Genomic DNA, 13,585 nt, shown 5'->3' with positions numbered 1-13,585 from the left:
CAGGAGCGGGGAGCCAGCCCCCGCCACAAGGGCGTTCAGGAAGCACCGCATCCCGCTGAGCTGGCTGCTCGATGGTTGCGTCAGGTCAGGTTGTCAGGTCCCTATTTCTGCCAGAGTGGCATATTCCTGGAAACGCACTTGTCTGATTGCAGAGGAGGTGCACTTCCCAGTGTCCAGAATGTGCTTGGCTTGCTCTTGAGACATCCCTTCTTAGAGCCAGTGTCTGAACAACAGGGCAATTGGCAAATAAGCATGGAATTAGGAAGGAGGGAAGGACAGGCTTGTGAGAATGTGGCCAGCCTCGCCAGGAGCCTCTGTGTGCCCTGCTGCGCTTTGCTGGGGAGCAGTGTACTCAGGTCACTCCCTCATCCCTCATGCTGTCCCTCAGCAACTGCACACTGAATAGCGGCCATGAGCAGGACTCAGTGCAGTGCGATGGGGACAGCAGTGGGCCCACCCTCTAGGATCTCGCTGTATGCTGATGGAGGAAGGACACATAGTGGCTGGAAAAGCACACAGCAATCCCTACGCTGGAGGGAGGGATTGGGGAGGACTTGGGGCGGCTTCAGAGCTCACTGTCCAGTGCCGTTCTGTCCCTCGAGTGCCCTTGGCTGCTCCCTGCCACCCCCGCTCTGTCCCCTGCCCTCTTCAACGGAGCCATCAGGCCTCCTGGGCAGGACAAAGGGGCCCCGTGTGTCTGTACCATGCCTGGAGGTGCTCCTGTCTGTCCGTCCACACAGGCCTGCAGCTCTTGATTCGTGTCCATTTTACTCACTTTTGCACTGTACCGACCTAGTGAGGAGGCATCTTGTGAATAAAAGGTGGTGAATGGTAGCTTCTGACGCTCGGGCCTGCCAGGCAGTACAGGCGGAGCTCAGACAGGTCTGAATACCTCTTGTCTCCAACTCTGTGTTCTCCTATTTGCTTTCATCACTAACCTGTCTGTTTTTGAGATTATGATACATTTTTAATGGGTTGCATCCTGACATTTTAATTTTATAAGCGAGCAATTTCCAAATAAGAAATACTATAGGATGTAAAGATTGTATTTTCTTATTTAATTCCAATTTGGGAAGGGACATTTTCTGTCATCATCCCAAATTCCAGGGCCAAGCTGACGGCCCCGTTTGCTGATGATAAGTTACAGCATTTTAAACCATGGGAGTGTTACTGGGGTTAGGGCCCCAGTACAGTACCATCATCTTTGATTTGGAAGAGAACTTCTCTGATTGTCGATTGGGTACCCAGGAGCCCTGCATTCTGACTGACCCTTGTCTGGAGTAAATCTCTGTTTCCTTAAGAAGGATTACTAGAGTCTGCAGGCTCCGACAGGAGCTGGTTTTCCTGGAGGTTGGCCAGGCCCCTGTGCCTCTGCTCTTGTGCCAGGGTGGCATCTCCTATTACTGGTAGTTGTAACACATTGTTGGTGGTGTTTTGTAGAGTGTGTTCTCCAGAGAGGGAATCCCACAGAGCAGGGATCCTGCTCATGCTGATGGGCCCCCCACTCCTGGTCTCCTGCACCCTGACCCCCGACCCTCCTTCTGTGGATCTGGCTTTTCTCCCACACCCCTCACCCCTGGCCAAGGCTGTACCCCCCTCACTAAGGGCAGCACCAGGTGCCGGGCCCAGGAGCCTTGAAAGCTCTCTGCAACGCCCAGCGTGGCCATCAACTTGGGCTCCCACCTCTTCCCTGCCAAAACTCCGCACTGACACTGTCCAGGTAGTGAGGCACTTGAGGGAATTCGGAGGTAAGAAAAGCTCTCTGTCCTCGAACAGTCTTCAGTACAATGGAGGACTAAACAATTGAATATATCATCAGGCAGGATGAAAACAGGACTGCAGGGTGTGGAGCCGCATGCCCGTGCTGTCAGAGTGCGGAGGAAGGCGGGACCAACCCTGACCGGGAGGGGACTGCCCAGAGCAGGACGAGGAGGAAGGTTTCATGGAGTGAGGACCGAGAAAGCGTGATCGAGGCAGTAGAGAGCTGCCAAGGCCCAGGCCATCTTCCTGTGACAGTGGCCGCTGTCTACGCAGCACTTATGTGTGCCACATGCTGGGCACACATTATCCCCAGTCTTTAAAACAACCTACATTCACACCAAAATCAACACCAAGGACCAAGCTCTTTCCATCTGCCACACTGAGAAACTAGCAGAGTCAGGAGGCCGGGCAGGTGTGGAGCGGCCGCGGGGGCAGGCAGGGCAGCCGGCTGGGAGCTGCAGCTTGGCAGTCACGGTGCTCCCCAAGAACTGTGTATGGGATAATGAAGGGAGGGACGGAGGGTAGGAGGGAGGGTCCTGTTTCATTTTTTGGACAGTGAAGAAGAGAGTGTCCAAATGCAAGCTCTGTTTGAGGAACATGGCTGTAGCAGCCATCACTGGGCTGTGGAGAGGGTGACGTGGGGCTGCCAAGGAGGACGGCGGTAGGTTGTTGACCACAGAGTGGGAAAGGCGGCTGACAGATCCTCAGGGTGGGGTGGCTGGGAGGTGAGGGAGGGGACATCAAAGGCAGCCCCAGGGCTCCTGAGCCGTGTGGCTGGGTGATGAGGACACGTGTGCGCGTGAGATGGGCACTGCTTCTGAGCTCTTCAGTGCACGCCCCACCGGAGGAAATGCATTTCACATCTGACCCAGTACACACACACACAACATGTACGACAAACCAAGTTTTACAGAAACGTCTTCAAGCTCACTGTGAGCCAGGCACACTGAATTGTTCCAATTGTTCTAAGGAATTGAAAAATCTGATTGCAACCTCTAGATTGATTTCAGAACCAACTAATGGATTGCAGCTAATGGAAAGCACTGCAATAGGGAGCGTGGCGGCAAGCTGGCCAGGGGGATTGGGTGGAATGGTCCAATTTTGATTATGTTGAAGAGCATCCCAGGGAAAAGACCAACGGCCCCCTTCCCCCTGCCCCCTCTCTCCCTCGCAGACAGGAAGATTTCTGGGGGAGGTGGACGGTGCTCTCATGACGCAGCTGCTCAGCATGGGGGTGTTCACACAGTAAGTGGGACACACTTCTCCCCAGTCCAAATAGAGCAAAGGCAAGAGCTGATGCTAAGCAGTCCAGACACATCTCCTGACCTCAAAAACCCATGGTGAAAGCCCCACAGGGCTCCAAATCCAACCTTTCTGGAGCCAGGGACTCGACACGAGGGGGAAGGCAGGAGATCATGTGGCCCTCCCTGGGAGGGGCCCCAGCCCAGCCCTTGGAGGGGAAACCACCCAACTAAAGGGCAAGCAACTTGCTGGTCACTCTCCTTACACACTGAAGCACAGAAACATGATGTTCAGCATGTGCTGTCTTCACATCTGCTGTCTTCCCCATGCACCCTCCTGCATGCTGGTGAATGGAAGCCCTGCTAGCAAACCCCCCCAGGCAGGGGCAGGACAGGGGTGGTCCTCCTCTCGCCACATCCTGTTTGTCATTTTCAGAGTGACCATGTATGACTACCAGGCCATGTGCAAACTCCCAAGTCACCACCACAGTGCAGCTCAGCCCCTGATCAATGTGAGTGTCACCTCGGACCCCCTGCCAAACTCTTGTCCTCTGCCCTGTCCCACCCAAATGAGGTCACCTGGCCCCTGTTCCCACCCTGCCTGACTGCAGCCTCTGCCCCTGCCCCGCCAGGCATTGGTAAAATCCAGAGAAGAGCAAAGAGCCTCTGACCCCATCTCCAGTGCTCCCACATCCTGGGGGCCTGGGCAGCTCAGCCCAGTAGGGGGAGAACCTGGCCAGTCTTCCAAAGGCCATGTTCTCTGGTTGTCATCTAAGGGCTGTGCCGAGGGGAGCCCCTGGCACTTGGTCCAGGCATGAATGCATGTGCTCTCTCTTCCCAGCCGGTCTCTGCCTTGCTGATAGCTACCAGGTGGCTGATGAGTGAGCTCTTGCTGTGAGTGTGGGTTTGGGGTTGGGTGCTGGAGGCTGGGGCTTATGAGGACATCATCTGCAAGGTCTCCAGACCCTAGAGCAGGAGGGCAGGGTCCCTGCTTACTGCCCCTGGGAGGGACCTCTCTGCTCACTCTGGGACCCACCAGCAGGGAAAGGGGTGTCCTGGAGGAGAGGGGGTGGCCTAGGGTCCATGGGGGACTCCAGCCTCCTCAGGGCCGGGAGCATGGAGGGTTCCGAGATCCAGCTCTGTGCCTACAGGTTCCTGTTGGAGTGGAGCACCTGGGGCTCCTGGCACCACGGAGGGGCCGAGGGTGAGTCCGTGCAGTGGGCATGCAGTGGGGAGGGGCCTCTGAGGCCTTCACTGCTCATGTGTTGCCCTGCTCTTGTCACCCTCCTCACCTGTGTGTGACATCACCTCACCTTGGACACCACTGCTCCATGTGGCATCATCACCACCCTGTGACACCTGCCCTCGTGTGACACCACACCCCCCATGCCATGTCCTCCTGTGCCGGCTCCCGTCTGGGCAGCCAAGGCTGTCTTCCATCACTGTAAGTAGCACCCGCCGAGGAGGTCCTGGCTGGCCCCACGGGGTGGGGGCGCAGCGCAGCGGAGCGGCTGAGGGCTGCCCTCAGTGCCACCTCCCAGGATGGAAGCCAGGAAAGGCTGCATTCTCTTCATCCTGGGACACCCCTGAATCGGGGGACCCTGAGCTCCTTGCCCCGTTCACAGCACCATTCCTGGGGGTGTGGGGACTGGGGAGGCGAGCCAGATCTCATCTCACACAAGGACAGTCCTGCCCCAGGGAAAGTGAAAAGCTCCAGCGTTTCCTTGGGTGGTCACACCTACGATTCCAAGAGGAAGGGGTGATGTGATCCAGGGAACGTGGCCAGGGGCAGGCGGGCAACTGCCAGGTCACCCTCTGGAGAAGAAAATGGCACCGCCAGCCCGCAGCAGGGCTCCAGATTAGAGGGAGTGGCCATCAGGAAGCTCTCAGGATGACACCCCTCTAGTCACCTGTGTCTGAGGGACACAGTCCCCCAAAGGCAGGCGCAGGGTGGGACGGTCCCAACACAAAGCAAAGAAACTGCATCCTCCCTGCCTGCGGCTCTCAACCACACCCCAGGAGGGTGACAAGGCGGGTCTCACCCCCACTCCCTGCGGGACTCAAGCTCCCATCACCCTCCAAGGCTCCTCGCTTTAGCCAGTTTTGCTCAATGCCTCCATGTTAGGAGAACATTTTCCAGGGGGTTCTGGAGCTCCCCATCACCCAGGCTGCCCCCGCCCTGCTCTGTCTTTTTCTGAGTTTGGCTTCTGGTGGAACGGTCTCCCCTGCTCTTCTCTGTCTGGCTGCTCTTCTCTCCCTCCTTCCCACCCCGGCCTCCAGCGCTTGGCTCACGTGGCCCATTCCCTGCACGTCTCCAGCCTCCTCGTGGAGATCCCACCCCATGGGCTGCTGTGGGGACAGCTCACAGGCACTTGGTGTTTGTGACAGGAACCAGAAGCATGTGTCACAGCCCGTCTAGAAACAGGCCCCTCTTCCCCTCTGCAGGGGAGCACAGCACGTTACAGGGGGACACTGCTCCCCTCCCTGTCTTCTCTCTCGGGGAATGGTTTCCCTCCCTCCGGGCGGCTGTCCCTCCCTCCCAGCAGGCCTGGCCTGGTCTGACTAGGCGTCAGTGTCCTCAGGGAAAGAGTGCCAGCCAGGAGAGTAGGCACTACTCTGTGACCTTGGCAAGGCCACTCTGTCCCATCCTTGTAACTGTTATCACTGAGATGAACTTCCCACGCAAAGTAGCTCAAGTGACAGGGAGACAGGCCCAGCTCTGAGACAGGCCCAGCTCTGAGCCAGCCCCCACTGGACACCAGGCCAGTGTGACAGGGCCCTGGGAGGAAAGGATCCAGGTCCTGAGGCTCCTGCAGGCTCCTGAGGGGCCCAGAGCAGGGAGCACCCAGCAGTAGCCCTTAAAGGCCAGCGCATATGTGTGCGGGACCCCCGGCTGGACACTGCAAGGGTTTTCCCTCTCAGTGAGGGTTTGTCTGCCTGTGGACTGGCCTCCCCTCTTGGTTTCAAGGTCTGCTAGGAAGTTTCTGGGTCTGGGAGTTAAGGAGACCTATAGCTGTCCTACTAAACCCTGTGTGATGCTGTGAGAGTAATGCCATGTCTGTGCCTCCCTTTACAAGCCTATAAAATGGGGGCAACCCTGCCTGCCCTGCTGTTTCACAGATGGTAGGCCACAGAGCAGAAGGAAAGGCGTGGGGAGTGCTTCGAAGAAACAGGGGTGCTGTGCAGACGTCCTGCAGCCTGTGTGCTGGTCTTATCCTGCTTTTTGCTCATCTCGGGGTAACCCTGGCAGGAGCGGACATGGGTTCTCCAGAGCAGGGCTGCCAGGGACTCCACTGCTCCCCTGTCGTGGTCTTAGTGTGCTGAAGTGTGTCACACAGACATCTATGAGGAGTCCAAAATGCCAGAGGCTGGGCCACTGGGGCCACCTGCTCAGCTCGCCCCGCTGGCAGTCAGTGGGAGAGCCTAGGCCTGGCCACAGGGATGGGAGAGCAGGGCCACAGTGTTAGCGACACTTGAGAAAATGGGCACAGGTATGTCCACGATGAAGGGAGGGGTGGTGGAATTAAGGAGGCTAAAGCCCCCCCAGCCCCCCTTGGCACGCCCCTGCGGCCTCTGTTGTCCTCTCAGACACTTGGGATGTCAGTGCTGGAAGGAGCCTCCCAGATGTGCACTTCCACCCCCCAGCTACAGTGAGGAGGCAGCTTCCAAGACAGGCCGTGCTGTGCCACAGTCACAGGGCTGCAGTGTCAGTCACACACAGCTGAAACCCAAGGCCGCTGCCACCCAGCCTGCCACGGCGCCACCCGCTTCTTCGGTTACTCTCTGTTCTTCTCCCTCCCCTTTCTCCCACCCAGCCCTTCTATGCCCATCCTGCGAATGTTCTAACAAGGAAGCCATCTGCAAAGGGACTTGGGGGGTGTCTCACTGTGTAGTGCTGCCCCAGCCCTGGAAGCACTGAGGCTGTGGTCACCTCAGGGGATGGCTTTTGAGGCCCCTTCCTATTCTGTGCCGCCCTTCCTCACGTCCATGCCTCCGTCTACCCACAGCCCACAAACACAAGAAACAGGACCTGCTGCAGCCCTGTGACACGGAGTACCCTGTGTTTGTACACCAGACGGCCATCCAGGAGACCAACGGGATCATTGAGTGCGGGGCCTGCCAGAAGTAAGACCCGCAGGAAGCTCTACCTTTCCCCAACTGAGGAGTACATCCTTCCCTCCCCTGGCAAGACAGATATCCAAGCAGGGCATCTGTCACTCAAGAGAGCGGCCTCCACTGTAGGGAGGAAGGAGGGGGTGATGCTTTCAGTGAAAGGTCACACTCCTGGGGATCTTTCTTTCCCCCCAACTCTCCTTAGTGGAGGAAATGCAGGCAGAAGCAGAAGGCATGAGAGGAGGAGGACAGCTGGGGACACTGGACGGTTTGGTGTGCCGCAACAGGGGAAATGGGAACGGTGGTCCAGAGGCCAGCTCCCGGGTCAGGGAATCCACCCCCTCCCCAGGCCCCCCAGCCATGATTGCATGGCCTGTCCAGGTGGCCCCTTCAGGCTTGCCCCATCATGGCTGCTTAGGCACAGGCCAACCTACAGCAGGCTGTTGTCAGGATCATGACACTCGGCCCTGTCAGCCAGACCTTGGAAGGCAAGGGGAGATTTGCGAAAGGACACAAGGCAGCTCTCCCTTGGAATCTGTCCTATGCAGAGAAGCAGAAATGCAAGCATGTTCTCGGGGACAGTGGGGCTGGGAGCATCCTGGACCAGCCTCCTGTGTTGTCAGACCCCCTCTGGCGTCGCCACTCCCAGGCCTGGGCCTCTTAGGTAGGAGCATCATCAGGCCCTTGGATCCAACCAGCTCTTCCCAGCCCTGGCCCAGGGAGGCAGGGAGGCCTGCCTGAAGGTCCTCTCCTGCTGGCCTCCCACCCCCAAACCTCAGAGGATCCCACCTGGGGAGTTCTGTCTGGGCCAGGGAGCCTCGTCCAGGTGCTCCCTCAGCCAGACCTGCCATTCACCAGGGGCTGCCAGCATCCCTGGACCTCGAGCAAATTATTTCATAGTGTGATGCCTCAGACCGATTCAGGTTTCCACCCCTTCCTAGTGTGTAATTCTGGGTGGGATTTTGACCTCATCAAAGCTGTTTTCTTGGGACTATTGTTATTTGTGCACTTATCTCAAAGGCTTGTGAAGATAAAGTCAATGGTATGATGTAAAGCAAGAGCTTTACAGTAGACAGACTTGAGTTTGAATCTGGCCCTGAGACTTCCTAGTCCTGTAACATCTGGCAAGTTACTTAGCCTCTGCTAGCCTCAGTTCTCTCATCTACAAAATGGCAACAGTACCACCTCCTCTGGTACTGTAAAGGTTAAACATACACATATTTCCGTGTTGTGTGTATATATATGAGTGTATGTGCGTGAAACCCCCCACCCCTGGGAAACCCGCAGTCGGTGGCAGCTGTTGTCAGAAGACACCCCAGGCCTGTGCATGCTGGGCTTCCCTGGTCCCTTGCCCGCCCTCTTCGCAGGCCTCGGGTGGTGTGCGGGGCCTTGGTGCCACCTTGTGGCCAGGCCTGAGCACTGCATCCTCCCCACACGTCTGCTCCCACACCCCCACCCAAAGCAAGGATAGATGCGCATCCACACTTGCTCAGAACAGTCCTGTTGTCCTCGCGTATATTAAGAACAACTCCTTTCACTCTCAAAAATGTACCCATTTGGACTTCCTCACCTCCCATCTGCCAGGAAAGGAGAAATGCAACTGCAAAGGCTTGTGGCGGAGGCGCCAGTAGGACTGAGCCATCTGCCAATGACGCTGCCCCATCTGAACTGCCCCAGGTTCTCTTCCTTCCACTAGCCACCCCAGCTCCACACTACAGGTCTCCAGAAGTTCCTTCCCTAGGAGCCCTTCTTGTGGTGGCTGCCCAGCCTGCCGTGGAGAAGCCCACAACCCCACATCTCTCTTTACTGCAGGACATTTGTGATGCAACAGATTCCCAACAGTAACCTCCTCCTCCTGGTGACAGACCCCACCTGTGACTGTAGCATTTTCCCGCCAGTCCTACAGGAGGCTACAGAAGTCAAATATATCCTTGCAGTCCTCCAGGATGTGTGGGGACGGGAGGGATGGAGGTGCAGATGTCATTGAGGGGCTGATTTTAAGCAGCTGAGGCCAGACACCCTCACCACCCCCTCCCAGTCCCCCAGCCCCTGGGTGCTGCCTCTAGTCTCACCAGGGGTGGACTCCTCCAGACCACAGACCACAGTCTCCGGTCTCCAGAATCGCCTCAGGTTGTGAGCTGTTGACCTTAACAGTGAGTTCTGCACATAATGCCTCTGTCAAGTGTGACAGGATGCGCTCCCAGAAGCTCCGCCGGAGACCAGATTCCTGCCATGCCTTCCATCCAGAGGTGTGGGGCTGAGAGGGGCCTGGGGAGCGGGGCTTGTTCTTCATCCCCAAATGAGTACATCTGGATACTGATGAATACAACTGCATCTCAGTGGGAAACATCCATACACACGCATCCACGTTTACCTTGCGTGATATTGTGATACAATAAGAAATAATGTATGTGGTCTTCCTCCCCATTCCTGGCACAGAGCTCCTAAAACTCTTGGAGTTCCCTGGGTAATAGGGGTGATAGGAGTGGCTTCTGTTATATTTGGTCTTAGTTCCTGGTTCCTGACACAGTGCTTCTAAGCCCCTTGGAATGGTAAGAGTATCTTTTTGCATGCTAATCAGATGGCTGATGTCTGGGGGCCCTAGGTAGCTTCAGGATGGGGCTGGTCAGCAGAGACAAGGCAGGATTAGAGGGCTGGAACTTTCAGCCCCGCCCCGTGACTTCTGGGGAAGAGAGGGGAGCTGGAGATTACCAGAAGTTGATTACCAGTGGCCAATGATTTAATCAGTCATGCCTACATAATAAAACCTCTGTAGAAACCCTGAACAATAGCGTTCAGAGCTTCCAGGTAGGTGAACACATCCATATACTAGGAGGTGGCACTCAACAAAGTTCATGGAAAGATTCATGTTATCTTTTAATTCAATTTTTCCATGAACTTTCTGAAGTGCCCTCATACACTGGTATTAGTAAGGTTCATGGGAACCTGGCCCAGGCTGTCAGAAGTATAGGGCCCTGGACTTGCAACTGTCTGAAGTGGGGATAGTCTTAGGTGCTGAGCCCTTTAACCTGTGGGATCTGATGCTATCTCCAGGTAGACAGTGTCAGAACTGAATTGTAGGACACACAGTTCGTGTCCAGAGAGTTGAAGTACTAGTTGGTGTGAGAAGGAAAACCCGCACTCATTTGGGGTCAGAAGCTGTGTTGTAAAAACACACCAGAGGCCCCATGTCATTAAAATATTAAGTCAACCAGGATCCAAGTGTGCTTTTACAAAGCACCACATTTCCTAGGGTTTGGGCCTAGGTGAATTAAAAGTTTCCCCATATTGTCCTCATTCCTTCTATGTGTAGCTCCAAATGATCTGGGCAAGGGAGAAAACCATTATATATGTGACAGTAATAGTGACTGGATTTATCAAGCGCCAGATACCCACAAATTGGGCCAGAGCTGGGTGCTTTACACACAAGTATAGTACTTGCTGGGCATGGCCACAAATAGTTCACACTAGAGATGCTTCCAGAGTTGATGATGTCCCATGACATTCTACGAGGATGACCCCACTTCCTCTCCGAGAGGGGGACAAGCAGAGACAGCCATGAGCCCAGCCCTGGTCTGAGCATACAGCCTCCACTTTCCCCTGAAAGGTGGGGGTCTAAAGAAGGTGGCAGTACTGCCTCTGCTTTCCCAAACTGCCCTCTCTCTCAAGCTTTTGTCCCCCATTGGTCCCACAGGACACCCCTCCCCTGCACCCCCCGTCGTCCTACTTGCTTCATTCAGCTGGGTTGGTTACCAAGGCTGTGAATGCTGCCCTCTCATCTATGTTCTGGGTTCACAGGAGAACGCCCAGGACTGTGGTGGCACCTCAGACACCTCAGCTTCACTCTCCCTGCTCCTTCTGCCTCTGTGTGCCTGGGTGCTGCCACCCCAATTTCTGCGGTGATCCCCAGCCAGCCTGACGGCTCTCTCTTAACATGGTGATCGATCCTTCCGAAGACATTCTAAGAAGGCAGCAATTGACGTGAGATCCAACTCACTATTGCTGGGCTCTCACCTAGGCCAGCACTTATTTAGCTCCATCTGGGGCTGAGAGAGAGAGAGAGAGAGAGAGAGAGAGAAGGCAAGAGAGTAAGCAGAAATGGGAAAAAGCGAGAATAGGAATAGGTATTAAATCCTCTTCAGAAACATCAACATGGCTGCCTGTGATGTCCTCAAACTGTTGATATTAAAGAACTTCTAAAAACTTCTTTATATAACCCTAACTGAAAAGAAATTTTGCATGTAAGAAGCCAGTAGGCTGAGATATAGAGCTGCTGCACTGGAACAAAATGCCATACGATCGGGGGCGGAGGCAGAAGTGGCTGCAGAGCGTCCCTGTGAAGAGCAGTGCTTGTACAGTGGCATGGTGAGGGGTCTCCTGAGCGCTAGCTCCACACTCCCCATGAGGTCCCATCACAGTCTTTTCCTGACCATTGATCTACAAAACAAACAACTTGACTCTGTCCCTGGGGTAAAGTCCTCGGGGTTGGAACTTTGGGGAACATTCCCATTTTCAAAGCAGAGTCCACTGGGAAGGGAACTGTATCTGGGAAGTCATCCCCACTGCCCCACCACACATACACACACCCCTCCCCCAGGGTCTAAAGCCCTGGAACTTCCTCCTCCCCAAACCCCCAGACCTGGATCCCAAGAGACAGCAGTCTCCACTGGGAAGAACCATGTAGAAATTCTGGGGTGGCCTCAGATGTTTAACCAACCTCCAATGAGGAGGCCCAGCTGAGCTCCACAATGCTTGCTGTGGACAGCATGCAGGGCCTCAAGAGGACCCTTCTTCCCTATCCTCCACCACCTTCAGCCCTCCACATTTCAAAGTACAAGCTGTTCAACTTTCCCACCAGCAAACAGTCCTAGCTTCTCTTGGAATAGGCTAACTCTGTAACAAACACATTCATTAAATTCATAACGTGCCTTACATTATAGATTATACAATGTTACTTTCATTAATTTAAGTCTCACAACAGTCATGTGAGACAGGTATTAATGGCCCCATTTACAGCTGAAGAAACTGAGGTTTGGAGAAACCAAAAGTGTCAGAATAATGCTAGTAACAACTGAGGTTTACATATACAGTTAAGAACATGTATTAACTCATTTAATCCTCACAGCCCTAGGAAGTCCCATCTTATACGCAGGGAAACTGAAGCACAGACAGTTGAAAATTGGCTCCAAATTACTGGAAGAGTAAAGATTGAATGTGATATATTCATATAATGTGCCTAAACCGCCTGGCATGTAGTAGGCACCAAATGCATTTGAACTACTATTATTATATTTCCTTGTTTCATGGAGGTGGGGACAAACAAATTACAGTTCGGATACCAGGAATAATAAAGGTTGTAGGTGCCTCCTGGCCCAGGTGGGTTAGAAAGCAGCAGGGAGCCCTTTCTCCAGCTCCCTTGGCTGCCACAGCTCAGAGCTTCCCCACTGTTGCGTCATGAAGACCTACTTGTGACAGGCACGGCAAAATGAGCTCCGGCTGGCCCTGCTGTGGCCATGGCCACCCCCATGCCTTTCTTTGGCATTAATAAATGTTCTAACCTCCAACAGCATTTGATCTCACCTATTGACTCACAGACACCAACTGCTAGTCTCTCTCCAGAACAATAACCCAGCGTCTTTTGGAAGGCTCATCTTCTCTACCCAACCAGGGAGAGCATTTTCAGGCAAATTTATCAACTCTCTTGGCCATTAAAAAGCCAAGCTCAGGAAGTGCTGGGGCAGCTCCTGGCCTTGTTTTGTTGGCTTAATCAGGGCTCAACATCTCTGCCTGTCCAAGGGTAGACTATAACATCTGGACATCCCCTTCAGAACCAGTGGGAGGAAAAACCATTTCCGATCAACTAACCCTGCTCTTCTCTACTTTGGAGAACAGAATATTCTCAGTTTTGCCTTTGAAGGGCAGAACTATTCTTCCTCTTTTTAACAGAAACACTAAAGGACAGCAGGTGGCAGCCTGACCTTGATTTCAGAGGAGCAAAGTTGGAAGCTGTCATTTCACAAACTGGAGTACAGAATTTTGAAATCTCTCCTTATAAATGTTGTACACCTTTGGATGACCAAGAGTTCAAGGATGTTGTCAGATCCCCCTTCTTCAGTACCAAGGATATATTAACTACTGTATCTACCTAATAATTTTGTATTTTAATAGAAGCACTTTCAGGTAAAATACCTCAACCACTTCATAATGCTAAGTGAAGGTTTGGTTCAGGAGGGCAAGGGAGTGGTCATACCTGAAGGTCAGAAAAGTAGATGTGGGGGTGAGGAGGCAGACCAGAAGACCACAAAAGGAATTAGAGCAAGGGTTTAGCAGAAACACCAGCCGATCACTATGGGATGTTTGAGAAATGCTGACCTGTCGAGCCACAGCATCTCGGTTTATTTTTAACAGGTGAGAACGCTGAGGCTAGGGAAGTAAATAGCTTCTTGCCTACATTATATGGTAAATGGCAG

General features: G+C 54.1%; 1 protein-coding gene across 1 annotated transcript in view; it reads left to right on the top strand.

Moving 5' to 3' along the window:
* Positions 1–11,018, top strand: part of CACNA2D4 (calcium channel, voltage-dependent, alpha 2/delta subunit 4) — a 114,031-nt gene extending 103,013 nt beyond the window's left edge. The window contains exons 28-36 of the mRNA XM_008572436.1: positions 2,936–3,006; positions 3,439–3,514; positions 3,844–3,896; positions 4,154–4,206; positions 4,426–4,446; positions 7,010–7,127; positions 8,928–9,040; positions 9,282–9,364; positions 10,914–11,018. Of these exons, the coding sequence (XP_008570658.1) occupies positions 2,936–3,006; positions 3,439–3,514; positions 3,844–3,896; positions 4,154–4,206; positions 4,426–4,446; positions 7,010–7,127; positions 8,928–9,040; positions 9,282–9,364; positions 10,914–11,018 (693 nt within the window). The remainder of the gene's footprint in view (positions 1–2,935; positions 3,007–3,438; positions 3,515–3,843; positions 3,897–4,153; positions 4,207–4,425; positions 4,447–7,009; positions 7,128–8,927; positions 9,041–9,281; positions 9,365–10,913) is intronic.
* The last annotated feature ends 2,567 nt before the right edge of the window (positions 11,019–13,585 follow it).

Source organism: Galeopterus variegatus, unplaced genomic scaffold (genome assembly GCF_000696425.1).
Source record: "Galeopterus variegatus unplaced genomic scaffold, G_variegatus-3.0.2 Scaffold784, whole genome shotgun sequence".
In the NCBI taxonomy this organism is placed as follows: domain Eukaryota; kingdom Metazoa; phylum Chordata; class Mammalia; order Dermoptera; family Cynocephalidae; genus Galeopterus; species Galeopterus variegatus.
The sequence above is the reverse complement of the archived record's forward strand: the minus strand, read 5'-3'. Positions and strand labels throughout refer to the sequence as shown.